The sequence below is a fragment of the Chlorocebus sabaeus genome, chromosome 8 (assembly GCF_047675955.1).
Source record: "Chlorocebus sabaeus isolate Y175 chromosome 8, mChlSab1.0.hap1, whole genome shotgun sequence".
Classification (NCBI taxonomy): domain Eukaryota; kingdom Metazoa; phylum Chordata; class Mammalia; order Primates; family Cercopithecidae; genus Chlorocebus; species Chlorocebus sabaeus.
Window position 1 is genome coordinate 93,587,681 of NC_132911.1, and position 27,284 is coordinate 93,614,964.

General features: G+C 38.0%; 1 protein-coding gene and 1 long non-coding RNA gene across 3 annotated transcripts in view; one reads left to right on the plus strand and one right to left on the minus strand.

Moving 5' to 3' along the window:
- Positions 1-10,483, plus strand: part of RIPK2 (receptor interacting serine/threonine kinase 2) — a 37,678-nt gene extending 27,195 nt beyond the window's left edge. For both annotated transcript variants that reach the window (XM_038000312.2, XM_008001037.3), the window contains 4 exons: positions 3,479-3,568; positions 6,023-6,116; positions 8,833-8,994; positions 9,570-10,483. In XM_038000312.2, coding sequence (XP_037856240.1) covers positions 3,479-3,568; positions 6,023-6,116; positions 8,833-8,994; positions 9,570-9,907 — 684 coding nt within the window. In that variant the 3' untranslated portion in view covers positions 9,908-10,483. The remainder of the gene's footprint in view (positions 1-3,478; positions 3,569-6,022; positions 6,117-8,832; positions 8,995-9,569) is intronic.
- The window catches only part of LOC119624900 (uncharacterized), a 96,502-nt gene that overhangs the window by 20,843 nt on the left and 48,375 nt on the right, over positions 1-27,284 (minus strand). The window lies entirely within an intron of this gene.

Here is a 27,284-nt window from a genome sequence, read left to right on the forward strand (position 1 = left end):
TCACAGCCAGTTGTTTACAATGAATGCACTGAGCCATTAGAGGCATTTGTTTGTTTTTTAATGTACATTTATTTTCCTAAAGTTGTAATGCCTAGAGAATTATAGACGTCTGGGTTCTCGCACTTCTCTTTTAATTTAATGTACATTTTTTTCTGACATTCCTTGCCAAGTTTAACTGTAGAATTTTTATTATATTTGAGACCAAAGTGTGTTTGTTTTTTCATTTTTCCTCTCAAACACTTCATGTTTTATAGACCAAGGTAGCAGTAACAGTTGATATGAATTACCTGGGAGAACTGTGTTATTTACTCACTCTGATTCTTGTGGGTCGGAACAATTGAAGGGACTATTACTGCAGGGTTTTTTTTTTTTTTTTCCATTATTACTCAAAATTGTTTAAAAAGCAAAGCAACCACAGTTCATTAAGGCAAGTGCTAAACTATGCTTACTTTGCCCTAACGAACTGTGGTTTGTTAGGAGATGTGGGTTTCATTAAATTGTAGTTAATATACAATATAAAAACCAGCCGTTAGCCAAACTCGTGGGGTGTGAACAAGCAAAATCTACAATTTTTATAACCAAGTGATATTGCTTGCCCCTTGTGGCTTGCTGGATCTAGTGACATAACCCTTGGTTTCAAAGGGAAATACATAAAGGAAGGAACTAAAGAGGAACTGTGTTTTCGTTCTTTTAATAACTTCTCACTGGCTCCACCACTTCTGAGTAGGTAGTGTTTTCCAGAGGATACCAATTTCTCTATTCCTTAATAGATTCAAATTTTTTTTTTAGTTTGTAAAGATGGGGTCTCCCTCTGTAACCCAGGCTGGAGTGCCGTGACAGGATCATAGCTCACTGCAACCTCGAAGTGCTGGGCTCAAGCAATCCTCCTACCTCAGCGTCTCCAGTAGCTTGAAACTACAGGCGTGGGCTACCACACTCAGCTACTTTTTAAATTGCCATATTTTTTCCACTTAGGATTGTTCTTTAAAAAAAAAAAAATCTTGTATCGATTCTGTGATACTTATAGGGTAAGAATATCATCTGATTTTTATAGATGAGATAACTAAGGTACAATAGTCTTCCCTTATCCATGGGAGATACATTCCAAGACCCCAGTAAATGCCTGAAACCATGGGTAACACTGAACCCTATGTATACTGTACATACATACCTATGATATAGACATATATACTTTTCCTATGCATATATACCTATGATAAAGTATAATTTATAAGATAGGCACAGTAATACATTAACAATAACTGACAATAAAATAGAACAATTCTAACAATATTCCAGCATCACTATTCTTGCACTTTGGGCCATTAGTACTAAGAGTTGATTAATTATTAATGAGTTACTTGACCAGCCTAGGCAATGTGGCAAAACCCCATCTCTACAAAAAATACAAAAAAAAAAAACAAACAAAAAAAACTGGGTGTGGTAGCACATGCCTGTAGTCCTAGCTACTCAGGGCTGAGAAAGGAGGGTTACTTGAACCCAGGAGGCAGAAGCTATAGTGAGCTGGCACTCCAGCCAGGGTGACAGAGTGAGACCCTGTCTCAAAAAAAAAAAAGAGTTCCTTGAGTACAAGCACTGTGATCCTGACAGTTGTTCTGATACTGACAGGGTGGTAGCTTATACAGCATGGATATGCTGGACAAAGGGATGATTCACATCCTGGGTGGAATGGAGCTGTAGGGTATGATGTTTCATCATACTACTTAGAACTGAATGTGATTTAAAACTTATGAGTTATTTATTTCTAGAATTTTACATTTAATATTTCACATTTAATATTTCGAAACCACAGTTGAGCAGGGTAATAGAAACTGTGAAAAGTGAAACCAAGATAAGATGGGGACTACCGTATAGGGAAGTTAGTCACTTATGTACACCTCACACAGTAAGCTAATGTCAGGGACAACAGTGGAACACAAATTAAATAAGATTCTTCATAAAGAAATTTCTGAGCTAGGTGTGATGGTCCATGCCTATAGTCCCAGTTACTCTGAAAGCTGAAGCAGGAGGATCGCTTGAGCCCAGGAGTTCCAGTCCAACCTGGGCAACATACCAAGACCCTGTCTCTTAAGAAAAAAAAATTCTGAAAGCCAAGATTAGTAGGGAAGTTTGTTTTGAGTTTCCTACATTTTTTCAGCTCTTGGAAGCAGCTCCCATAATTTATGTTTTCCTAGGTAATTGGCTTCTATATCTTGAATAATAAACACTGAACAAAAATAGGTTTTTTTCAACTCATTTCTTCTTAGGGACTGATTCACTAGTTCACAAGTAATTTGAATTATCATAACTGATCATTTATGAAAAAGTGTTACTAATTCAAGGATATTGCATTATCAGAAATGTTTTGGCAAATTTTATAAGCACAGAAAAACCTTACATAACAGAGACAAAACCAAAAACTCATTTTAAAGGGTCATGTAACAGTATATTTATAGATGCTTTTTGAACTGCTGTGTATAAAGCCCTGTGCTAGGTACATTATATACACAGATGAATAGGAGTAATTTCCTCCTGAAGTTCCTTAGCCATGTAAATGGAGCATGCAGTCAAAAATGTGCATAATGGATGGCTGGGTGTGAATTCACCAGTTTCCAAATTCTGAAGAATAGTTGGCATTATGATGGTGTGGGGAAGAAAATGATTGATAGGTTTTTAAATCACTGAATAGTGATGGAAACTAATCCAAGCCTAGCTTATATAGACAGGAATAAATCACTTAATTTTAACACAAAAGAATAGTATTTTAAGTAAATCATCTACTCAGCAGCTACCATTTATTGAATGCTTACAAGTAATGTTAGGGCCTTTTTGCGTATATTACTTTTCATTTTCCTTACAGTAATCCTTCAAAATAGGTATTTTTATCTCCAGTGTACAGATAAGTAAACTGAGATTAAATCTAATGTCCCACATCAAACAGATGTGGGAATCTAAATCACATCTGATTGGCTCCATGGCCCCGCCATTCCATTATTGACACTCTACCTCCTTTACTTAGTCTAAGCCTCAATCTCTTAACTATAAAATGAAAATAATAATACTTATAGGCACAGTGCCTAAAATGTGGTAAATACTTTATTATAGATAGACATACAATCACACTCCAAAAAATTTATTAAGTACCTAGTTTATACCAGTTATTTCGTATTTATAAGCTCAATCTCTAGAACCATCCTGCATGTAGGTATTATTAGATTTTAAGGATGAAGCTCTGAGACACTGAGAGAAGGTAACCAATTAATATTAGGTAAGATTCAAAGTCTGTGTTTCTAAAGTTATTTCCCTTGTTCTACACTGTCTCTTCCTTCAGTTATATGTTATATTCCCAACTCTTTATATTTTCTTGCCATGTATTTTGCACAAACATGTAAAATGTGTTAATTAGATTGTATTTCACTTCTATAATTTCCTAATCGCCTCTAGTTAAAGTGTATATGTATTTATGTATTCATTCCAGTTACAGAGTGTTTCAAGTGCCATTCACCTATGTGACAAGAAGAAAATGGAATTATCTCTGAACATACCTGTAAATCATGGTCCACAAGAGGTAAAAAAAAAAAAAAAAAAAAAAAAAAAGGTTACATTAAACTCAAAATGTGAGAAGAATTTGAAAAAATCATTTGGTCTAAGCCGTTCTTTTATAGAAGGAAAACTAAAGCCCAGGTAGCTTTTAGGATTTGTTTGGTAGCTCATGGCAATCTCCAACTTGAAACCCAGCTCTACTGATTCTCAGTTCATTGTTCATCCCATCAAATCACAATTATTGCTTCTTTGTTTGGCATTGAGTTCTGTCGCTGTCATTGGTTTATACAATAAATGACGTCCCAAGGTAGTATGTAGGCAAATCATTGATTACAGTTTTAACACTATATTTATGCTACCTTGTTCTAACCTCTTATCATAATTAATGAAAGGCTAACATTGCTGCCCAAGAAGAAAGATTTCTTTAGTAGCATTCAGTCAGACTTATATTAGTCTGAATTAGGAATTTCTTTTAAGAATGTATATGTATGTTCATTTTACAGAATCAGAAAAGTAACATAGATTGAGCATCCCTAATCCAAAAATCCAAAGTGCTCTACAATCCAAAACTTTGAACACCAACATGATGCCGCAAGTGGAAAATTCCACACTTGTGTTAGTCTGTTTAGTGTTGCTATAACGAAATACCTGAGACTAGGTAATTTATAAAGAAAAGAGGTTTATTTGGCTCACAATTCTGGTAGCCAGAAAGTTCAGGATTGGGCAGCTGAATCTGATGAGGGCCTTAGGCTGTTTGCAGTCATGTTGGAAAGTGGAAGGGGAGCAAGCTATGCAGAGAAATCACATGGTGAGACAGGATGCAGGAGAGTGAAAATGAGGAAGTCAGGGTCTTTAACAGCTTGCTCTCTCAGGAATCCATTCAGCATTTATAGAATGGCACCACACTATTCATGAAGGATCTTCCCCCATGACCCAAACACCTCCCATTGAGCCTCACCTCCCAACACCACCACATTGGGGATCAAATTTCAACATGAGATTTAGTGGGGACAAATAAACCATATCAAACCATAGCAACATCTGACCTCATATGATGGGTTGCAGTCAAAACATTGTTTCACAGGTGGGCACAGTGGCTCAAGTCTGTAATCCCAGAACTTTGGGAGGCCAAGGTGGGTGGATCACTTGAGGTTAGGAGTTCGAGACCAGCTGGCCAACATGGCAAAACCCCATCTCTACTAAACATACTGGGCATGGTGGCCCATGCCTGTAATCCCAGCTACTCGGGGGGTTGAGGCAGGAGAATTATTTGAGTGAGCCAAGATTGCACCACTGCAGTCCACCCTGGGTGACTCCATCTCAAAAAAAAAAACTTTGTTTCAGGCACAAAATTATTGTAAAATATTGAATTAAGTTACCTTCAGGCTGTGTGTATAATGTATATATGAAACATAAATGAATTTTATATTTAAACTTGAGTCCCATCCCCAAGATATCTCATTATATATATATAAATATTCCAAAATCTGAAAAAAAGTCCAAAATTCCAAACACATCTGGTTCCAAGCATTTCAGATAAGGGATACTCAACCTGTAGTATCTTCAAAACTAACCTTAAAAATAGTATATCACTTTTTTAATCACTTGATGTACAGTATTTCATTTGATCCTTGAGCCCATTCGTGCATATTTTTAAATAGACAATGCGGATAATACAGCCAAAAACCTGAAAGCCAGAGAGTTTAAATGCCTTATTGAAAGTTAGCTAGTAATTCCATGACAGCTAGGAGTAGAGTTCTCCATTACTTTTTCCATGGCTTCCTGTGCCTCCATGTGGAAGGAACCTGAGGTGCTGAGAACAGGCATTTCTAAATCTGTAGGAGACCAGACTTGCAGATACCAAATTTCTCATTCACTATTCTAGTTACTGGCCACAGCCTCTGAGATCATGTAGAAAATACTGAAAAAAATAATTATTCTGATGTTACATTATTCCCCTATTTCCCCCATTTGTGTTAATTAAGAAAATAAGTTTATCTTTGTTGGTTATTTTATAGACGTATGTGTTTCTTTAATTTTGTAAAGTATAATTTTTAGTACTTTTGTAGGCTGGGCACAATGGCTCACACCTGTAATCCCAGCACTTTATGTGGCCAAGGCTGGTGGATCACTTGATTGCAGGAGTTTGAGACCAACCTGGGCAACGTAGCGAAACCCCATTTCTACAAAGAATACAAAATTTAGTGTGGTGTGGTGGTGTGTACCTATAATACCAGCTATTCAGGAGGCTAAGATGGGAGGTTCACCTGAGTTCAGGAGGGCAGGGCTGCAGTAAGCCTAGGTTGTGCCACTGCACTCCAGACTGGGCAACAGAGTGAGACCCTGCCTCAAAAAAAAAAAAAAAAAAAAATTAGTAGTTTTTATCTTCATTTGTGATAAGCCACAAACAAGAACTATTTAGAAATTAAAGCTCTATAATTTTTATTAACCTAAACCCTTTATTTTCTATTTACTTTAGGAATCATGTGGATCCTCTCAGCTCCATGAAAATAGTGGTTCTCATGAAACTTCAAGGTCCCTGCCAGTTCCTCAAGACAATGATTTTTTATCTAGTATGTAAATTTTCCAATCATTATTTACTTGCAAGTCTTCCATTTTCTTTCAAGATCATATTTCTGGCAAGCAGTCACGATTTCTATGGAACTTTAATTTGCATTTATAACTCATGTTTTAAAGTGACAGAGTCTAAAGATATGAAAAAATAGTAGTGTGATATTCAACAAATACATTTAAGTTTTAAAGCATTATGTTTGGCCAGGCGCAGTGGTTCACACCTATAATCCCAGCATGTTGGGTGGCCAAGGTGGGCAGATCACCTGAGGTCAGGAGTTCGAGACCAGCCTGGCTAACATGGTGAAATCCCATCTCTACTAAAAATACAAAAATTAGCCAGTCATAGTGGTGGGTACCCATAGTCTCAGCTACTTCAGAGGCTGACACAGAAAGACTGCTTGAACCCGGGAAGGAGGTTGCAGTGAGCCGAGATTGCACCACCGCACTCCATCCTGGGTGACAGAGTAAGGCTCTATGTCAAAAAATAAATTTTTTAAAAATGGCATTATGTTAGACACTGCCAGAAAATGTCCACAAAAAAAATCTTTTATAAGTAAAAGAAGTGTTTCTAAATAACTATTATATGAGATGGAAAGTGATATAAGAGAGACATAGATCTAGAGCTATGGTAGTATGGGAAGAGTAACACTGTACAAAGGACTTGCACAACAGCTTTGTGAGAGAAATGTCCTCATTTTACAGATTTAAGGACTCTGGATCACATAGCTAGTAGCTGGCACATCTAAGACTTTTAATAAATATTATCGTGTCACTCTACTCTACCATGTTGTCATCATGAAATTATTTCTGGCTAAAGGCTGCATCTGCAATAACAAAGGATAGGCATTCCAGGGAAAAGGAACAACATACAGGTACAGAAGCAAGAACATACAGAGAACAGTGAGTAATTTGGTTTAGCTAGTAAAGAAGATGAATGAAAGAAGATAAAAGCTAAGTAGATTGGAGTCATATCATCAGGAATTCTAACCTTCAGCTAAACTATTTGGACTTTTTTACTTGAGTAGGAAGCAACTATTGCAATTTTTTGAGCAAGGCAATGACATAAAATTTTTTACTTTGGGAAGATTCATTCTGGCTGGAATGTGTAGGATATTTTGAAAGGAAAAGGAAACTTGAGATGGCAAGATCAGTTAGGAGACTATTACTGTAGTACCCATGAGAGATTATTAAGAACCGATATAGAGTGAAAGAAAGGAGGGGTGGTATATGAGATGTTATAGACAACTAGATGATAGGACTTTGTAACTTTTCACTTATAGGAGCGATGAGAGAAAAAAGCAGTAAAGCCAAATAAATTGTTAAGCCTAGGGACTGGGAGAATGTTGGTGCCATTTAAAAGAAATAGAAGTTAAAACAGGTTGCATGTGGTGGCTCACACATGTAATCCCAGAATTTTGCAAGGCCAAGGTGGGCAAATCACTTGAGGCCAGGAGTTCAAGACCAGCCTGGCCAACATGGCAAAACCCCATCTCTACTAAAAATACAAAAAAATTAGTGGGTATGATGGTGCACACCTGTAATCCCAGCTCCTCGGGAGGCTGAGGCACAAGAAACGCTTGAACCCAGGAGGTAGGGGTTGCAGTGAGCTGAGATTGCGCCACTGCACTCCAGCCTGAGTGACAGAGCAAGACTGTCTCAATTAAAAAAAAAAAAGAAGAAGTTAAAACAAGTTTTAGAGTTAAGAAACATTACACTTTCAATGTTTTTTGTTTTTTGTTTTTAATTTGAGGTACTAGGAGCACACAAAGTGTTGATGTCCAGAGGGCTTTTGAAAATATAAGATTAAGGTTCACGGCTGGGTGTGTTGGCTCACAACTGTAATCCTAGAACTTTGGTAGGCTGAGATGGGCGGATCACCTGAGGTCAGGAGTTCGAGACCAGCCTGGCCAACATGGTGAAATCCCATCTCTACTAAAAATACAGAAATTAGCCAGTTGTGGTAGCATGGAACTGTAATCCCAGCTACTTGAGAGGCTGAGGCAGGAGAATCTCTTGAACCTGGGAGGTGGAGGTTGCAGTGAGCTGAGATCACAACCATTGCACTCCAGCCTGGGTGACAAACTCCAAAAAATAAAAAATGGGGGGAGGGGGGGAGGGAGGGAGGGAGGGAAGGAAGGAGGAAGGGAGGGAGGGAGGGAGGGAGGGAAGGAAGGAAGGAAGGAAGGAAGGAAGGAAGGAAGGAAGGAAGGAAGGAAGGAAGGAAGGAAGGAAGGAAGGGAGGGAGGGAAGAAAAGAAAGAATATATAAGGCAAAAGTTCAATGTAGACAGAAAATGTAATTGTGTGGATTGGGGAATAGAGGTGATGATTAAGTCCCTGAGGCTGAGTGGGATTCCCAGAAGAGAAAGTAGAAAGACAGACATCATATATAGATTTAGAGAACATACTTAAACTTCAGAAGGAGTAAGACGACACAGGAAAAATATGGGACTATGTGAAGAAGTAAAATTCTATGATTTATAATTTACATAGGACAGACAATTGCTGACAGAAATTGTAGTGAAAGCATTCCATATAAACCCTTTTTTGTTTTAAGAAATATCTACTTGCAGAATTAGGTTTCTGAACTAGCCTTAATATTAGTGGAAACTAAAGACATTGGAGCCTACCTTCTGTCTGCTCAGATGTTGACATGTTAGCCAACAGGAACTTCTAAGGCGTATTCCACCTCTAATGAAGATGTTGCATTTTGTAGGAAAAACTCAACACTGTTCTTTTATGATGCTGCATCGCTGTCCTGGAAATCACAGTTGGGATAGCACCATTTCTGCGTCTCAAAGGGCTGCATTCTGTGATCAAAAGACCACTCCATGCTCTTCAGCAATAATAAATCCACTCTCAACTGCAGGAAACCCAGGTAAATATTTACTGTGAAACACCTTGTAAGTGATGCCATTTAGCTTACATATTTATGTTCAGTGGGTTTACCATACAGTGAGATTTATTTGTCTTTATTTCCTCAATATGATAAATACATACCTTCTTAAGTAGGAAAACAAATCCCAGGAGATGGGAACGATGACATGGCCTAAATGGTGTTCTGTGAACATCTAAATAGGGAGGCAGTACTAAAAGGAGGTATTAACATATTACTAATTAACAAATTTGCAGGTATCTTTTATATTTGAAACAAAATGGGCATTAAACAAAACTGAACAAATCCTAGAAGATGGGAATGATGACATAAAGTGGTTTTTGCCCCATGATTTATACCATATAAAAAGGCAGTGCCTTTTCTGGGGAGTGAGGGGGAGATAGCCCAAATCTCTGAGTTTCCTGAAAAATGATAGCATTCCCCCAGATACTGGTGTTCCATATTGGCACAATCATAGGAAAATTAGGTTTTATGCTTTATTGATTTTTCATGGAATTTTACTTATTGCTATGTATCTGTCCTCACCTTTTAAATATTAATTCCTTGCTCTTTTTCAGAACGTCTGCAGCCTGGTATAGCCCAGCAGTGGATCCAGAGCAAAAGGGAAGACATTGTGAACCAAATGACAGAAGCCTGCCTTAACCAGTCGCTAGATGCCCTTCTGTCCAGGGACTTGATCATGAAAGAGGACTATGAACTTATTAGTACCAAGCCTACAAGGACCTCAAAAGTCAGACAATTACTAGACACTACTGACATCCAAGGAGAAGAATTTGCCAAAGTTATAGTTCAAAAGTTGAAAGATAATAAACAAATGGGTCTTCAGCCTTACCCGGAAATACTTGTGGTTTCTAGATCACCATCTTTAAATTTACTTCAAAATAAAAGCGTGTAAGTGACTGTTTTTCAAGAAGAAAAGTCGTTTTATAAAAGGATATTTATATCTCTGTTGCTTTGACCTTTTTTTAAATATAAAATCGTGAGTATTAAAAGCTTTATTGAAGGTTCTTCTTTGGGTAAATATTAGTCTCCCTCCATGACACTGCAGTATTTTTTATTAATTAATACAAGTAAAAAGTTTGAATTTTGCTACATAGTTCAATTTTTTATGTCTCTTGTTAACAGAAACCACTTTTAAAGGGTAATAATTATTATTCTTGTTCATAACAGTGCCTTAAGGTATGTCGTATTTCTGATAGAAGCCATTTTCACATTCATGTTCTTCGTGGATTATTTGTTACTCGTCTAAGATGCAATTTGATTTTATGAAGTATATACCGTTTTACCCACCAGAAACAGTACAGAATCTCTGCCCTAAAATCCCAGGCTTAATTGCTCTACAAAGGCTTATTAATTTAAAACTCCATTAATAGGATTACATTTTAAAGTTTTATTTATAAATTCCCTTTAAAAAAGATATTTCAAAGGTAAAACAATACAATATAAAAAAATAATAAATATATTAATACCGGCTGTCTGTCTCCATTTTTAACCTCAGCCTTCCCTACTGTCACCAACAACCAAGCTAAATAAAATTAACAGCCTGATGTTTATCCTTCTGTCCCTTTCTTCCTGCTTATATTTAGAACATATGCTCATTTGGGAAAGGATCTTTTCTGCATATTATTATTATAATAATACATCATACTGCAACCTGCTTTTTGCATTTAATAGTACAGCCTTCCAGATCAGATATGGCTCTAACTTACTCTTTTTACTTGCTGCCTAATACCCACACTGTTTTTATTTTCTTAACTTGTCTGTATCAAATTTAGCCGAAACAATAAAAGTACAGTGTGAGCACTTTTTTGGTTAATGGGTTATATTACTATATGAGAACTTACAAGGAATAATAGCCGTTATCTGAAACCGCATAGCAAAGTCAGCAGAAAGTGAGATACAGAGTAAATTTGAAAAGATGAACTTTCAAGAAGCAACAGACTCAAACCTGAAAAAAGTTTGAATAAATGAAATTAGATGGCATTGAGGCAATTAAATATTTTATTAGAAATATAAGTATTTTAATCTACATTTTAGCGCTTGACATTAACTTGTAGCTCTTACTGTGCCTTTCAGAAATATGGAAATCTATTAATTTCCATATTTGGAAATTAAATGAAAACTGAACACATGAGTTATCCATTAAATTTTAAAAAGCATTAAGATACAAATTTTATTTGTGAAGTAAAAAATAGAGAAAAAAATCTTTTAGAAGCTTTCCCTTTTCTCTATACATACTCTTAAAAGAAATTATTTTGAATTTCGATGGCCTCAAATTGACTTTTATACTGATTTCATGAGGTATATCTGGATTGATAAAATGAACTTTGCCCTGTTTTTTATTCTCTGCAAAGATCTAAAAACTCATAGTCTGTGTGCTTTATGGCTATGTGCTTACAGCCACTTTCTCCCACACTTTACTGTATGGAAGACACACGTGTAGTCATCCATCATCACAGCTATGCAAACTTTTTCTGCATAAATAATAACATGTTAATAAGAAGATGTCAAGGATTAAGATGAATCTGCAATGAGCTCTCATCATCTCTTCATGGGATTGTTAAAATCTCAGCAGTTGGTTTTTATTATAACCCCTATTTAGTAACTGCTACTTAGGGGAAGATGAGACAGATTATGTTGAGTATGACTAGTTAGTGTACAACAGGGTCTGGCATAGAGTAGACACTTTCTGAATAACTCTTTAATGAATAGTGTAATGGAATGAAAAAATAGAGAAGGGGAGATGTTTCCTTTAAATCTTATTTCCCAAAATGTAGTGCAAGCACAGCTAGTAGTAAGTGGGATTATTTTAGGTCATATGTAGGCTTACCACAAAATGGCATCTGAGTCACTTAGTAAAGGACATTCTTTTCCATTCTTTTTTGAGCCTTATAATTAAATAAAGGAGAATATCTCAATTTTTGTGCTAACATCTTTTTATCCCTCTTGTTAACAAAATGAGAATAGGCTTTAGGCTCAGAACTTCAGAAACAATATTAGCAAGAATTTTATGGGTTTTTTATTACATTCTATTTGAAATTTATACTTCTACATATGACAAGTAATAGTTTTCTGTTTTTACTAAAGTTTTATTTCATAATATTTAAATAAAGACAATTTAAGTACTATTAAGTAAATTATAATGTAGATAGGACGTGAATGTGCCAACAATCATAGAAGTAGTAAGAAAATGACAGATTAAAATTCAGTCGCTCCAGGAAAGGACCTAGTAATTTATTTTTTAACTAGCTAGTACTAGATAATGCTAGAGGTGTCATTCCTTGCAGTGGATTTTAAGACAGTGCTACCCAGAAGTAGAGTCCACAGACTGGCTACATTTAGCATCACCTGTAGCATGTTAGAAATGAAACTTCATGACTCCTATCTCAGACCGACTGAATCAATCTCGGGGTGAGGTCTAGGAATCTGTTTTAACAAACTCTCCAAGCGATCTTTACTCATGGTAAAGTTCAAGACCCTTTATTTTAAGAAATACTATAGATTTGTACATAAAATAATTTCTCTCTAGGTTCACAGATGTGTTTTCATGAAGTCTGATAGCCACATGCCTTCAGACTGTACACGCTGAGATGATGTTTGATTACAAAATTTTACTTTTGTTTTGCATCCAATTTGAATTCCCAAAACAATTTTAACATGCTTTGAATTCTGGAAAGATAGCTTCACTTAAACATGAAAATCATGGCCAAGCGCGGTGGCTCAAGCCTGCAATCCCAGCAGTTTGGGAGGCGGAGGCGGATGGATCACAAGGTCGGGAGATCGAGGCCATGCTGACAAACACGGTGAAACCCCGTCTCTACTAAAAAATACAAAAAACTAGCCGGGCGTGGTGGCGGGCGCCTGTAGTCCCAGTTACTTGGGAGGCTGAGGCAGGAGAATGGCGTAAACCAGGGAGGCGGAGCTTGCAGTGAGCCAAGATCACGCCACTGCACTCCAGCCTGGGTGACAGAGCGAGACTCCGTCTCAAAAAACAAAAAACAAAACAAAACAAAAAACCATGAAAATCAGATCACTATATTAGAATCTACAACTCAGTTCTTTAGGGAAGAACTTCAGAAGGGGCAAATGCTTGAATTATGACAGCAGTAGAGCTGAGCTGATATAAGAGGATCAATACAAGAAGGGAGACTAAGTTATGCTGAAAGTCATACCAAAGAAATTTGCATAACTATGAAAGATTTGGATGTTGCAGCAGTTGTGTCAAGCCGTGGGGGCTGTTTTTTATTTCTCTCTACCATTAATCTGCCTACCCTCAGCCCCTTCAAATACTTAATTTATGAAGAAAAAAATATGGCCAACTGGGAGAGAAGGAAAATCAGTAAACGTTCATATTTAGCCATTCTCACAAACATGTTTCGGCCAGGCGCGGTGGCTCACGCCTGTAATCTAAGCACTTTGGGAGGCCGAGGCGGGTGGATCACCTGAGGGCAGGAATTCGAGACCAGCCTGGCCAACATGGCGAAAACCCGTCTCTACTAAAAATACAAAAATCGCACCATTGCACTCTAGCCTAGGAGACGAGCGAAATTCCATCTCAACAACAACAACAACAAAAGTAATGTGTTTCTTCAAAATTGTGCCTCCCATCTCCCACACAGCCTAGTTCTCAAATTACCTGTTGCTTTTTCTCTCTCCACTGGATCATTTCTTTTCAAACACCCAGATTTCCTTTAAAAACAAAATTTCTTTACTTAACCTATCTATCCTTTTTCATTCTTTTCAAGGAGTTTATTCTACACGACCTCTATTTTGTTACCTATTTCTTTGTTTAAAATTTGATGTCATGTAATTAACGAATGGGTTGAAAGGAACAAGTGTGCATCTGATGCTTCAAAATCCTCTACCCAAAAGATGTTAATAGACGTTTATCTCATGAGTAAACACTTCCATACATTAAGGGGGAAGCTTATTAGTACTATCCATACTTTTTTTTTTTTTTTTTTTGAGATAGAGTCTCACTCTGTCACTCAGGCTGAAGTGCAGTATTACTATCTCAGCTCACTGCAACCTCTGCCCCTCCAGGATTCAAGCAATTCTTCTGCCTCAGCCTCCCGAGGAGCTGGGACTACAGGCGCCCACCACCACTCCCAGCTAATTTTTGTATTTTTGATAGAGACGGGGTTTCACCATCTCGGCCAGGCCGGTCTTGAACTCCTGACCTCGTGATCCACCTGCCTCAGCTTCCCAAAGTACTGGGATTACAGGTGTGAGCCACCGCGCCTGGCCAGTACTATCCATACTTTCATACACTGATTTAAAAATTGATTTCCAGCCAGGCACAGTGGCTCACGCCTGTAATCCTAGCATTTTGGGAGGCCGAGGCAGGTGGATCACGAGGTCAGGAGGTCGAGACTATCCTGGCCAACATGGCGAAACCCCGTCTGTACCAAAAATACAAAAATTAGCCGGGCATGGTGGCATGCACCTGTAGTCCCAGCTACTCAGGGGGCTGAGGCAGGAGAATCTCTTGAACCCGGGAGGCAGAAGTTGCAGTGAGCCGAGATCGTGCCACTGCACTCCAGCCTGGGCAACAGAGCGAGATTCCATCTCTAAATAAATAAATAAATAAATAAATAATAAAAATAAAAATGGATTTCCCTGTAGTATGTATCAACTTGTCCTGATTCCAACCCTTGGAATATTTTATAGGGTAAATCTAATCCCTCTTCTACGACAGTATCTTATATATTTCCAAGGAGTTCTTTTATTTCTGGTGATTTTTTTTTTTTTTTTTTTTTCTGCTTCAGAAGAATTCCTACTTTCTTCAGTGGTTATTTAAGAGGCATGGTCTATATTCCTCTCAAAGTATGGTAGCCACAACTAACACGGTGCTCCTACTTAGGTCTTGCCAGCACAGTTAGGATATCTGCTCCATTATACTTAAATAAAATGCTAACGGACCATTTTATAGTAGTCACATGTTATTGTCAAATTAATATTTAACTACCAGCTAACAAATTCTTCATCTGTACACCTGTGTTGTTTTGCCTTATTTCTCCACTTTTCAAAGAGGTAAATTGAATTTTTAGGCTCATATATAACAATTTGCCTTTATCTCTTTTTTTTTTTTTTTTTTTTTTTTGAGATAGAGTCTTACTCTGCCGCCAGGCTGGAGTGCAGTGGCACGATCTCGGCTCACTGCAACCTCAGCCTCCTGGGTTCAAGCGATTCTCCTGCCTCAGCCTCCCAAGTAGCTGGGATTACAAACAGGTGCCACCACATCCAGCTAATTTTTGTATTTTTAGTAGAGATGGGGTTTCACCATGTTGGCCAAGATGGTCTCGATCTCTTGACTTCATGATCCTCCCTCCTCGGCCTCCCAAAGTGCAAAGTGCTGGGATTGCAGATGTGAGCCACAGCGCCTGGCCTATCTCTTTTTTTCTAATTCATCCCTAGTTCCAGTCATTCAATACATTTTTTTATCCCTAAATCTGGAATCTTCCAGCTTGTCATCCACAAATTGGACAAACTTGCTTTTTATAGTTTCATCCAGGTTACTAATTAAAATGTCGATTGTGCTGAGCCATCCAAGCATGAAGTTTGCAAAATACCACAAGCCTTCTTCCCTTCAACTTGACAAAGCTCATAACTATTTAAGTACAATCCTTAATCACTAATGAATATAAATGGAATATTTTAAAGTGGTTCCTTTTTTAACATAAAAAATATGGAATCTACAAATTTAGCCTACATGGTCTCTATTTCTGGGCAGTTTTGAACACAAAGAATTGGCTTGTGTTTTCATTGAAAATGTGTGTTTCAATGTAAATCCACTTTTTTTGCTACAAGTACATTCAATTATTAAAATGGGGAATGCCTCTTCTCTTAAAATATTAAATGGGTATTGTTCAGGCTCTGCTTATAAAATCTGGTGCAAGACACTCTCTGCCTACCAAAATCCCATGATTTAGGATGCCAACCACATAAAGAACCTCCAAATTCAACATCTGAAAAAAAAATACTAAGAAAATGAAAAACTAGACAGAAGATAATCTTAAAATATTTATATAATAACATTAGAGAGACTTGAGAAAGTTGTCTTCAAAACTAGAAGAAATTATTAAAAAATAGGAACAACTAATGATCTAGAAACATTTGAACTATTATTCTCATAACAATAACACAGAACCCGTCTATTCTTGAAAACTGTCCTTTTTCTCACCAGGACTCCTAACCTGGGAGTTTGTTAGGGTAGATAACCAGTCCAAGTCTCTAGCTTCCAAATCTTTGGTTGATTCCTTTTTGAATGTATTTAGCAACCCTGAGCAAACAAGGAAGCTACCAACAAAATAACTGAAAGTACTTTTCATTGCTAGTTTGAAGTCTCCTCCCCTCACTAAACACATGTTGCTGAGCTTTTGCCTTGTCACTTCTTCCTTCCCACTGTGACTGATGAACTCCTCATCATACTAAGAGATGCTTAGGGCTGGCAGGGTGCCCATCACCTTTGTTTCCACCAGTGCCCGTTAGTGGAATGGTACAAAGTCTAAAGGGGCGATAAAAAAATTTTTTGAAAAATTAACTCTTTAGTGTTTTGGGCACAGCCTGATCACAAACACATGAGATATATTTCGCACAGGCCTCCCGAGAAAGTTAAAAGGACTCAAAATTCTGAATTAATTTTGATCCCAGGGGAGAGTTAATAGTTTTAGAATTTTAAGCTCATTAATCTAACTGAATTCATTCTAAGGAATATGGAAACTAGTACTGGGAACCTGGGCCCCAGAAAATGTTTTAACTTTAATTATTTTTAAATTAGAAGAAAAAAATGGATATATAACAATGAACAGTTTAGATTACATATATCTTTATAATAATGCAATTGTAAAAAAATAATTTTAATATCTTTTATAGAGGACAGAGCCCACAAAAGCAGAAGTGCCTATGTCAGAGGTGTGTGAACCAGAGCAACTCCATTTTGAATAGGGGCTGAGTGAAATAAGGCTGAACACTACTGGGCTACATTCCCAGGAGGTTAGGCATTCTTACTCAGGGTGAGACAGGAGGTTGGCACAAGATACAGCTCATAAAAACCCTACTGATAAAACAGGATGCGGTAAAGAAGCCAGCCACAAGCAAGATGGTGACAAAAGTGACCTCTGGTCATCTTCACCGCTCATTATATGCTAATTATAATATAATTATACTGCATTAGCATGCTGAGAGATACTCCCACCAGGGCCATGACAGTTTACAAATGCCACAGCAACCTAGGGAAGTTACCTTATATGGTCTAAAAGGGAGAGGAATCTTCAGTTCTGGGAATTGCCCACCCTTTTCCTGGAAAACTCATGAATAATCCACTTCTTATTTAGCATATAATAAAGAAATAACTATAAGTATACTCAGTTGAGCAGCCCAAGCCACTGCTCTGTCTATACAGTAGCCATTTTTTACTCCTTTATCTTCTTAACAAACTTGCTTTCACTTTATGGACTCACCCTGAATTTTTTTTTTTTTTTTGCACAAAGTTCAAGAACCTCTCTTGGGGTCTGGATAAGGATACTTTTCCAGTAACATCTAGGGCCCATGAATGCCCTCATGCAGCTCTGACTGTGAAGTGGCTTACCTGATGGTAGTCTGAAAAGTTTGCTTGAGACTGTAGCCACTGTGAAAGTTGACCTTACAAACTGGGTCATTCTTGTCACACCCAACTAAAACAGAGTCAAGAGTAGCAGTCAGGGCACATACCATTGCTCCAAGAATGTAATTCTCTGCAAGCTTGGCTGCTGAGACTGCCTGCTGTAACCTGAAACCAGTTTTATCTAAAGGCTACTGAAACAATCTGCTGCACCTCTAAGACTAGTTTTACCCACTACCATCACTCACCAAAACGCTTGCCAGCTCCCCAAAACCTTACTTGAGTCAATGAACTTTCTTGAGTAGTGGTATGTAATATTTCTCCTTTTTATAAATGCTCTAACCTTCTCTTTGTTCTTTAGATATACCAAAGACAGGACTAATCAGACACGGTACTCCAGAGGTGCTAGGATAGGGGGCAAAGGGCAGGGAAACTGAATAGTGGCAGATTAAGTTTGTCCATGTCAGGAAGGACCAGTGGCCCACAACACTAGTGTGTAGAGGAAAAAGCAAGTGGAAACACAATGAATACTGCAGGTTAAAGGTGTGGCCCTCAGAGCTTGAGCATTTTCCCCTTTCCACTTGCCAAGACCCTGAAAAAAGGCTGAGATTCAGACTTCCCACCAACCATTTCAGGTTAGAGCCCGGGCCACATTCAATTTAACTTAGAAACATAAAGAAATCTGTCTTGTTCCTGAGTGTTATAGGCAAAATCATGCCTGATATATTGACTGGTATGGTCTTTTTTATTACTATTGTTGCTTTAGGTTGTGTATTGACTGATTGCCGCCAAAATGATCTGTTGAAGTCCTAATCCCCAGAACCTGTGAGTGTGACTTATTTGGAAAGTGGGTTTTCACAAATGTCATTAAATTAAAGATCTCAAGATGAGGCCATCCTGGATTAATTGGGTGTGCTGTAAATCCAGTGACAAGTGTCCTTATAAGAAGAGGGCTGGGCATGGTGGCTCATGCCTGTAATCCCAGCACTTTGGGAGACTGATGCAGGCAGGTCACTTGAGGCCAGGAGTTTGAGACCAGCCTGGCCAACATGGAGAAACCCCATCTCTACCAAAAATACAAAAATTAGCTGGGTATGGTGGTGGGCATCTGTAGTCTCAGCTACTTGGAGGCTGAGGCAGGAGAATTGCTTGAACCCAGGAGGCAGAGGCTGCAGTGAGTTGAGATCATGCCACTGCACTCCAATCTGGGCAACAGAGTGAGACACTGTCTCGAAAAAAAGAAAGAAAAGAAAAAAAAGAAAAAAAGAAAGGAGAGAAGACACAGACAAAAGAAAAGGCCATGGAAGGCAGAGGAAGGGATAGGAGTGGCACAGCCACATGCCAAAGAATGCCTGGAATCATCCAAAGCTGGAAAAGTCAAAGGCAAAGGACTTTTACACCCCTAGCCTTCAGAGGGCGTGTGGCCCTGCCAACACCTTGATTTTGGACTCCTGACCTCCAGAACTGTGAGAGAATAAATTTCTATTGTTTTAGGCATCAAGTTTATGGTAATACGTTAATGGTAGTCCTAGGACACTAAGATACTTCATTTTTTAAAATACACTTTATTTTTTATAATAGTTCATGATTTCTTGAAAGATTGAAAAGCTAGTGTAGCAAGTTCCTATATACTCTGCACCCAGTTTCCCCTACTATTAACATCTTCCATGAGTATAATGTAGTTGTTAAAATTAATGAACTAATATTGATAATATAAAAGAAAAATAAAATCTCAGGACCCTCTAAATTTATCATGCCAACGGGGAAATTAAGCTCTGGAGACTGAGTCATGAAGCATGTTTGCAATTAGATTATAGATTAACTCTCTTCCTCATTGTTCTTGTTCTGTAAATGACTAGAAGAGACCAGAGACCAGACCTTTATCCACTTACAATTACTGATCTTTGCTATAGAGTAACTGCCTCCTTTATTGTTCAATACCTAACTCAGACTAGATGGTGCAAAAGACCCGATAACTATTAGAATCTCAGTGTGAAATGCTAAATATACCTCTGAAAATAGGTAATTGGAAATCTAAGCTGTTGGAACTCTAAATTACTTTGAACCTTAAAGAAATGTGAGGTTATGGGGCCTGAGTCACGTGACAGGAAGCTGTAACCTTTCTTGCTCCGATTATAGATTAGCCTTCCTCACCTACATTGTTTTCTAAAATGTTATATATTACTAAAGGGCACTAGGGAAGACCCCTTCCCTCTTCCCTGTTGATCTTTATTATAGATTAACTTCCTTTTATCTTTCTCACAAAAAGGCTTTATGGTTATCACATTGTCTTCAGATGGAATATTAAATATACTCTTTTAAATTGGATAGGAAATGAAAACATGCGGTATGGAAAACAAAATGAACTATAATTAAATGTTTATAAGTCATAAAGCAGCCTTGTATAGAAAATATTATATATAATCCTACTCTATTTTCTGCCTATATATGCAAGAACTTTTAACTTCAGAGCACTGACACCATTTCTCTAGAGTTTGTGTCTTTTAAATAGCCGTTCCCAGCTTTTCACTTTAATAAACTCTCTTTATAACTGGATTCTGATACATTCGATTGTTTCAGCTTGACATGCCTTTCCTAAAAAAAAAAACCAACTCAACAAATCAGATCATTGTGACTATACATTAAGCCTAACATAGGAAGATGCTGAAATTCTGCTAAACTTCCCTAAACTTTGTGAATATGAGTAATAACTTCTATACTTTGGAACACTGACTTCCATTCTTTAGAATCTGTGCTTCTCAAGAAGCCTGGCTTCAAACTTTGCACTTGAATCAACTCTGTTTAAACTAGATTCTGAGTCAGACATGGTGGCTCACGCCTGTAGTCCTAACACTTTGGGAGGCTGTGGCAGACAGATCACTTGAGGTCAGGAGTTTGAGACCAGCCTGGCCAACATGGTAAATCCCGTCTCTACTAGAAATCCAAAAAAAAAAAAAAAAAAAAAAAGGTTAATCAGGCAATCCCAGCTACTTGGGTGGCTGAGGCAGGAGAATTGTTTGAACTCAGAAGGCAGAGATTGTAGTGAGCCGAGATCACACCATTCCACTCTAGCCTGGGCAACAGAATGAGACTCGCCTAATGTCTTTTTTCTGCTCCAAGATCCCATCCAGGATGCTGCTGAGGTGTGGAAAATGATTCCCCAGCCTATGGGGCTTGGGCATGCTGAGTGCTTTTGAAAATTGAAAGGCCTCAGAAACAAGGTCCTGTCTAACCTTGTGTTGTTTCCCCAGCCCACTTCACCTCCCAGGACAAGAAGGGACTCTCTCTGGAGTTTCCTCATCTGTTCGAAAAAGTGTCTTACAGAAAAAAAAAAAAAAAAAAAAAAAGCACACAATTGCCTTCTATCTGCTTCCTAAAATCTCATTATCTATTGCAGAAAAAAGACAAGAATGCAACCACACCTGGACAGACTTGTTTTTAACAAGATAATTCCTGCCTCTGGAGCTCAGAGAAAAGTTCAAAGAAAATCCTTTACAAGTTAATTACTGTTCCCCAGTCCATCCGTTCTCCCTAATAGTCATTTACTGCCCCTCAAAAAATTGCCTATATCCCCCAGTGCCTCCCTCCCCTATGAAAAAGGGTATATAAGCTGTACCCCATTGGAAGATTGGGGAAATCACTTTGTGATTCCACCACATTAATACATTTGTATGCCTTTTCTCCTATTAATCTGCCTTTCATCAATTGATTTTCATTAAACCTTCAGAGCAAAGGGCAAAGGGGAAATTTTTCCCTGGCCTCTATAATACCACATTACATTTGGTTGCCCTGTCTCCTCAAACCTTTGCATGCTTTTTGACCCATCAATGAAAACACCTTTGCAAATATTATGACAGTGAGAGAACACTAGCATGACTCATCCCCTCTTGCTTCTAGTCTCACAGGCTGGCTGTCTTCACTCATTCCTGGGCACAGACCAAGTTAATCATGGGAACATTTTAGTATATAGTTTAACTTTGAAATAAAGATCATAATAGTCCTTCCCTAAAACTGACCCCTGCCTTGCTCAGAGACCAAAGCTGGCTTTGTAAAATTAATGAAAGTTTATGACTTTAGGATTGTGGGAGGGATCTGAATTCTGCTAAAATGTAGGCATAGCTTCTATATTCCCTTACTGCTCAGGAGTGGTGTCATGTGGCCAGAGGTCACAAGATCTGTGACTTCCCCACTTGCTCCTATAGTGTCACTATTGTAGAACCTAAGATTGGTCTTCTGTGATATTTTTCAGATTTTTGCAGTCTGGCAACTGACTGATCCCACCCAGACCCGTGACTCATGACTCAACCGGTTCTACGGCTCTCACTCAGAGGCAGACACAGCACACAAGGACCGTTTTCCACACCCCTATGATTTCATTCCCACCCAATCAGCAGCACCCATTCCCTATTCCCCTGCCCACCAAATTATCCATATAAACCCTATCCTCCGAGTTCTTAGTGAGACTGATATGAGTAATAACTCCAGCCCTTCCATTCAGCTAGCTCCATGTTAATTAAATTCTTTCTCTACTGCAATACTGCAGTCTCAGTGAACTGGTTTTGTCGGTGCAAGAGGCAGGAAGAACCCATCAGGGGATTACATGAATTCAATATCCAAGAATTTATTCTAAGGAAATAATCATAGATGTGTGTAAAGATTAAGCCATGATGATGTTCACTGAGGCATTGCTTAAAAACTGTTGAGAAACCAAAATAGTTTTTGCTTTTAGGGGTTATATCAATCCTTATTTGTCACTAGAAGTTAAAACTGAGAAGTCAAGAATATATTAATTCATTTAAAAACAATAATGAAAAATCCATCTTTATGAAGTTAAGATGTATTTTTCATTTTTCATCCAAAATGAAAAACAGTTGATGAGAAGAGCCACATTATTTTACATTTTTGCATATCTATTTGAACATTAAAAAAGTAAGTAAATAGAAGAGAACTGAGTTTTCATATCTGCATTCAATCTGTTGCAAAATCACATGTCATGTAGCCTCTGGAAAACTCCACTGTTCACCTGTGAGAGTATGAGAGTAATAAATGCAATAACATCTCAGAATTATTATGGAAATAGTTTCGACCTAGCAGTCCCCCTGAAAGGTCACAGAGTTTCTGGGTGATACTTTGAGAAATGCTGGCTTAATACAACAAAAAGTTTAAAACAACATAAAAATTTCAAATAATCAAAGATATTATAAATGACCCTCAATACTATTAAAATACTATTAAATGAGAATAAACACAATTCTTATTAACTAAATCATATGCATATTTTTATCTTTTTATTCTCTTATTATGCTGGCAGAATTACCCCTTCTCCTGCTAAGAATAATCCTTTGTTTCTGCATTTCTCCTCCAGCTTGTTAGATGACTCTCCTTCTCACTTCACTCCAACTGTTCCCTTAGATAGTTTCCTTCCAGAAACACTTAAGGCTCCCAAGAGTTTCTCATTAAAAAACAAACAAACAAAAAAAAAAAACAGCCCTTTCTGTCTACTTCTGTCTTTCTCTTTCCTCTTTCCATTAACAGAGAGAATTTTTTCTTCTTTTTACCTCCCTGCTTTCTAAATTCACAGTCTAGTGATTAGCTGTTCAGATTTTGTTTTTCGGTAAACTAATTACACATTCTGTTTTGGAATTTGCTTCTTAAATATTTATATGTCATTACATGTAAATTACATTATTTTTTAAACTATTATATGGTGCTTCATTATATTGATGTACCAATATTAAATCTATTTCCTCTTGATGAACATTTCAATTTTCCTAACTTTCTGCTATTAGAAAAAATATGAATAGGTATGGCGTATATATTATTATGTTATTCATTTATATGTAAATGAATTTATATAAAATATAAATTTAAATGAATTTATATACTTTTTTAAAAAGTTACTTTAAGTTCTGTGATATATGTGCAAAATGTGCAGATTTGTTACATAGGTATACATGTGCCATGATGGTTTTCTGCACCTATCAACCTGTCATCTAGATTTTAAGCCTCACATGCATTAGATATTTGTCCTAATGCTTTCCCTCCCCTTGCCTCCCACCCCCCAACAGACCCCGGTGTGTGATGTTCCCCTCCCTGTGTCTGACTTCAAACCATACTACAAGGCTACAGTAACCCAAACAGCATGGTACTGATGCCAAAACAGATATATAGACCAATGGAACAGAACAGAGACCTCAGAAATAACACCATACATCTACAACCATCTGATCTTTGACAAACCTGACAAAAACAAGCAATGGGGAAGGGATTCCCTATTTAATAAATGGTGCTGGAAAAACTGGCTAGCCATATGCAGAAAACAGAAACGGGACTCCTTCCTTACACCTTTACAAAGATTAACTCAAGATGGATTAAAGACTTAAATGTAAAACCCCAAACCATAAAAACCTTAGAAGAAAACCTAGGCAATACCATTCAGGACATAGGTGTAAATTTTATATATATGTGCATACTTATTATTATTATTATTATTATTATCATTGAGACAGGGTTTTGCTCTTTTTGCCCAGACTGGCATGCAATGGCATGATCTCAGCTCACTGCAACCTTTGCCTCCCAGGTTCAAGCAATTCTCCTGTTTCAACCTCCTGAGTAGCTGGGATTACAGGCACGCACCATCATACCTGGCTAATTTTTTGTATTTTTCGTAGAGACGGGGTTTCACCATGTTGGCCAAGCTGGTGTCAAACTCCTGACCTCAGGTGATCCACCCACCTCAGCCTCCCAAAGTACTGGGATTACAGGCGTGAGCCACTGCACCCAGCCCATACTTTTTAAGTATTATGGCACAGATCTAGAAATTGAACCACTGGGATCAAAGAGTATGAACATTTTAAATGTTAGTGAATATTGGCAAATTCTCTCCTAGGAGTTGGTATCAATTTACATTCCCACCAAAAACTTAATTATGGCTGGACTTCTTGAGAGAGCTGTCTATAAAAATTCTCACTGTTACACTTCCCCAGTCACTAGATTCACTCCTCAGTCCATTTAATCTGGCTTCTGTCTGAACCACTCCACTGAAATTGCTCTTGCCAAAAGTGACTAACACACCCTCCTAGTTTCTGAATCCAGGGGAAGCTTTTCAGTCCTCTTCCTATGTGATGTGGCTGAATGCCCTCTCCTTCTCTAATGGTTATCTTCCCTTTTGTGACACTAGACATTCCTGCTTTTCCTCCTATGTCTTGGTCTTCTGGTCAGGGGCTTTAGGTGTTTATTCTTCTTACTCAGGTTCAGTCTGGGCCTCATCTTCTTACTCCAAACCCTTTCTTGGATCTACCTCATTCGCCTGCATGGTCTTATTGTCATCTAGACATCAGTGCTCCCAAAGTCAGCCCTTTCTCCTAAACCTGAGATTCACTTCATACCAGACCTGCCAACTGGCATGCTCCACAGCAATCTCCATATTCCAAAGCTGACCTCTTCATTCCTCACTGCAACATACACCCCAAACTTGATTTCCTTCTTATGTTTCCTTTCTCACCATCTATCCACCATCTATACCACCATCTATACCACCATCTATCCAGATGAACTTCAATCTTCTGTCCCTCACTTCCTTCTCTCTCTCTATGCTCAAACCCCCCACCATCCATATCCAGTTAATCACAAGTCCTATTGATTCTACCTCCAAAATATTTTTGTTTTCAGTATAGCAATGTCAGGGGCATGTGAACCAGAGCAACCGTATCTTGAACAGGAGCTGGTAAAATGAGGCTGAGACCTACTGGGCTGCATTTCCAGATGGTTAAGGCATTCTAAGTCATAGGATGAGATAGGAGGTGGGCATAAAATACAGGTCATAAAGACCTTGCTAATAAAACAATTTGTAGTAAAGAAGCCGGCTAAAAACCACAAACCAAGATGACGATGAGAGGGACCTCTGGTTGCCCTCACAGCCACAAACCCACCAGTGCCATGACAGTTTACAGATGCCTTGGCAACGTCAGGAAGTTGCCCTATATAGTCTAAAAGGTGAGGCATGAATAATCCACCCCTTGTTTAGCATATAATCAAAAATAACCATAAAAATGGGAAACCAGCAGCCCTCAGGGCAGCTCTGTCTATGGAGTAGCCATTCTCTTATTCCTTTACTTTCTTAACAAATTTGCTTTCACTTTATGGATTCTCCTTGAATTCTTTTTTGCATAAGATAGAAGAACCTCTCTTGGGGTCTGGGTCCGGACGCCTTTCCTGTAACAACTTTTTCCATCCCCACTGCACTACCTTACTTCTGATCAACAGTATCTCTTTACCAGATAAGTGCATCCACTTAAACATTCATCTAGTATTAAAAGCAAATCCACCCAAGTCACCCTCTGGCTTACTATACTTCAGTGACTTCTCATTATGCTTAGAAGAAAAACCTGCAGGAATCTACTAGAATGAGTTAAGATTTGAGGGACTGTTGGAAGGGCATGACTGTGTTTTAGAATGTGAGGACATGAGATCTGGGAGGGGCTAAGAGCAGAATGATATGGTTTGGTTTTGTCTCCACCCAAATCCCATCTTGAATTTTAGTTCCCATACTCCCCATGTGTCACAGGAGGGACCAGGTGGGAGATAATTCAATCATGGGGGCAGTTACCCCCATGCTATTGTCATGATAGTGAGTAAGTTCTCATGAGATCTGAGGGCTTTATAAGGGGCTTCCCTCTTCCCTGGACACTCTTTCTTCTCCTTCTTGCCACCATGTGAAGGACATGTTTGCTTCTCCTTCCACTATTATAAGTTTCCTGAGGCCTCCCTAGCCATGCTGAATGGTGAGTCAATTAAACCTCTTTCTTTTATAATTACCCAGTCTCAGATGTCTTTATTAGCAGCATGAGAATGGATTAATACACCTACATAATAGAATATTTATATATCCTTAACATGGAATTATAGAAAAAGTATCTAATGTCATTAAGAAGTGAGCAGAATATATTTAGTGAAAAATATGAGTTTCCAAAAAAACATATTCACTATGATTCAAAATGTATAAATTATATATGTACTATGTGTAGCATATACAAAAAATTTAGTAGCAGTCTCTGGATGTTGAGACTGTGATCATTTTATCTTAACCTTTTAAACTATCTGTACTTAAATTTGTTTCTGCAATGAACAGATATTTGTTTTGTAATAGAAAAATATGATGCTTTGAAAAGAATGCTCTTCAACAATATGTAAGCTGACCATGCATCAATAACATAATACTGCTCTTAAAATGGTAAACTCTTGCACAGGGATGAAATTAGTAGCTTCTTCATGGAGAGAAAAAATCGAACCTATTATTTCTAACATTTTCGGATGAATTATTTAATAATTAGTATTCCTTTACCAGAAGGCAAAAAACAAAAGTCTTCAACTGAAGTGATTTAAAGAGCTTCCCTCTCTTTGCCGATATCTCTCGTGCATGTGTAAAATAATCATTAGGGAAGAGCACTAATGTACTTCAGAGTCCTCAAGTAACAGCCCTATTTGGCAGCCATTAAAGGAGTTAGGCTTCTAGGAGTCCACTAAGACTGAGCTGAAGCTCCAGAAAACAAGAAAGCCAGTGCATCATCTGCCAGGTAAGAGAAGAAGCTTCAGATTCCAAAGGAAATAATTTCACAATTGCTGTTCTTCACACTGGTAAAACCCCTCACTAACCGTAACTATTTCCCAT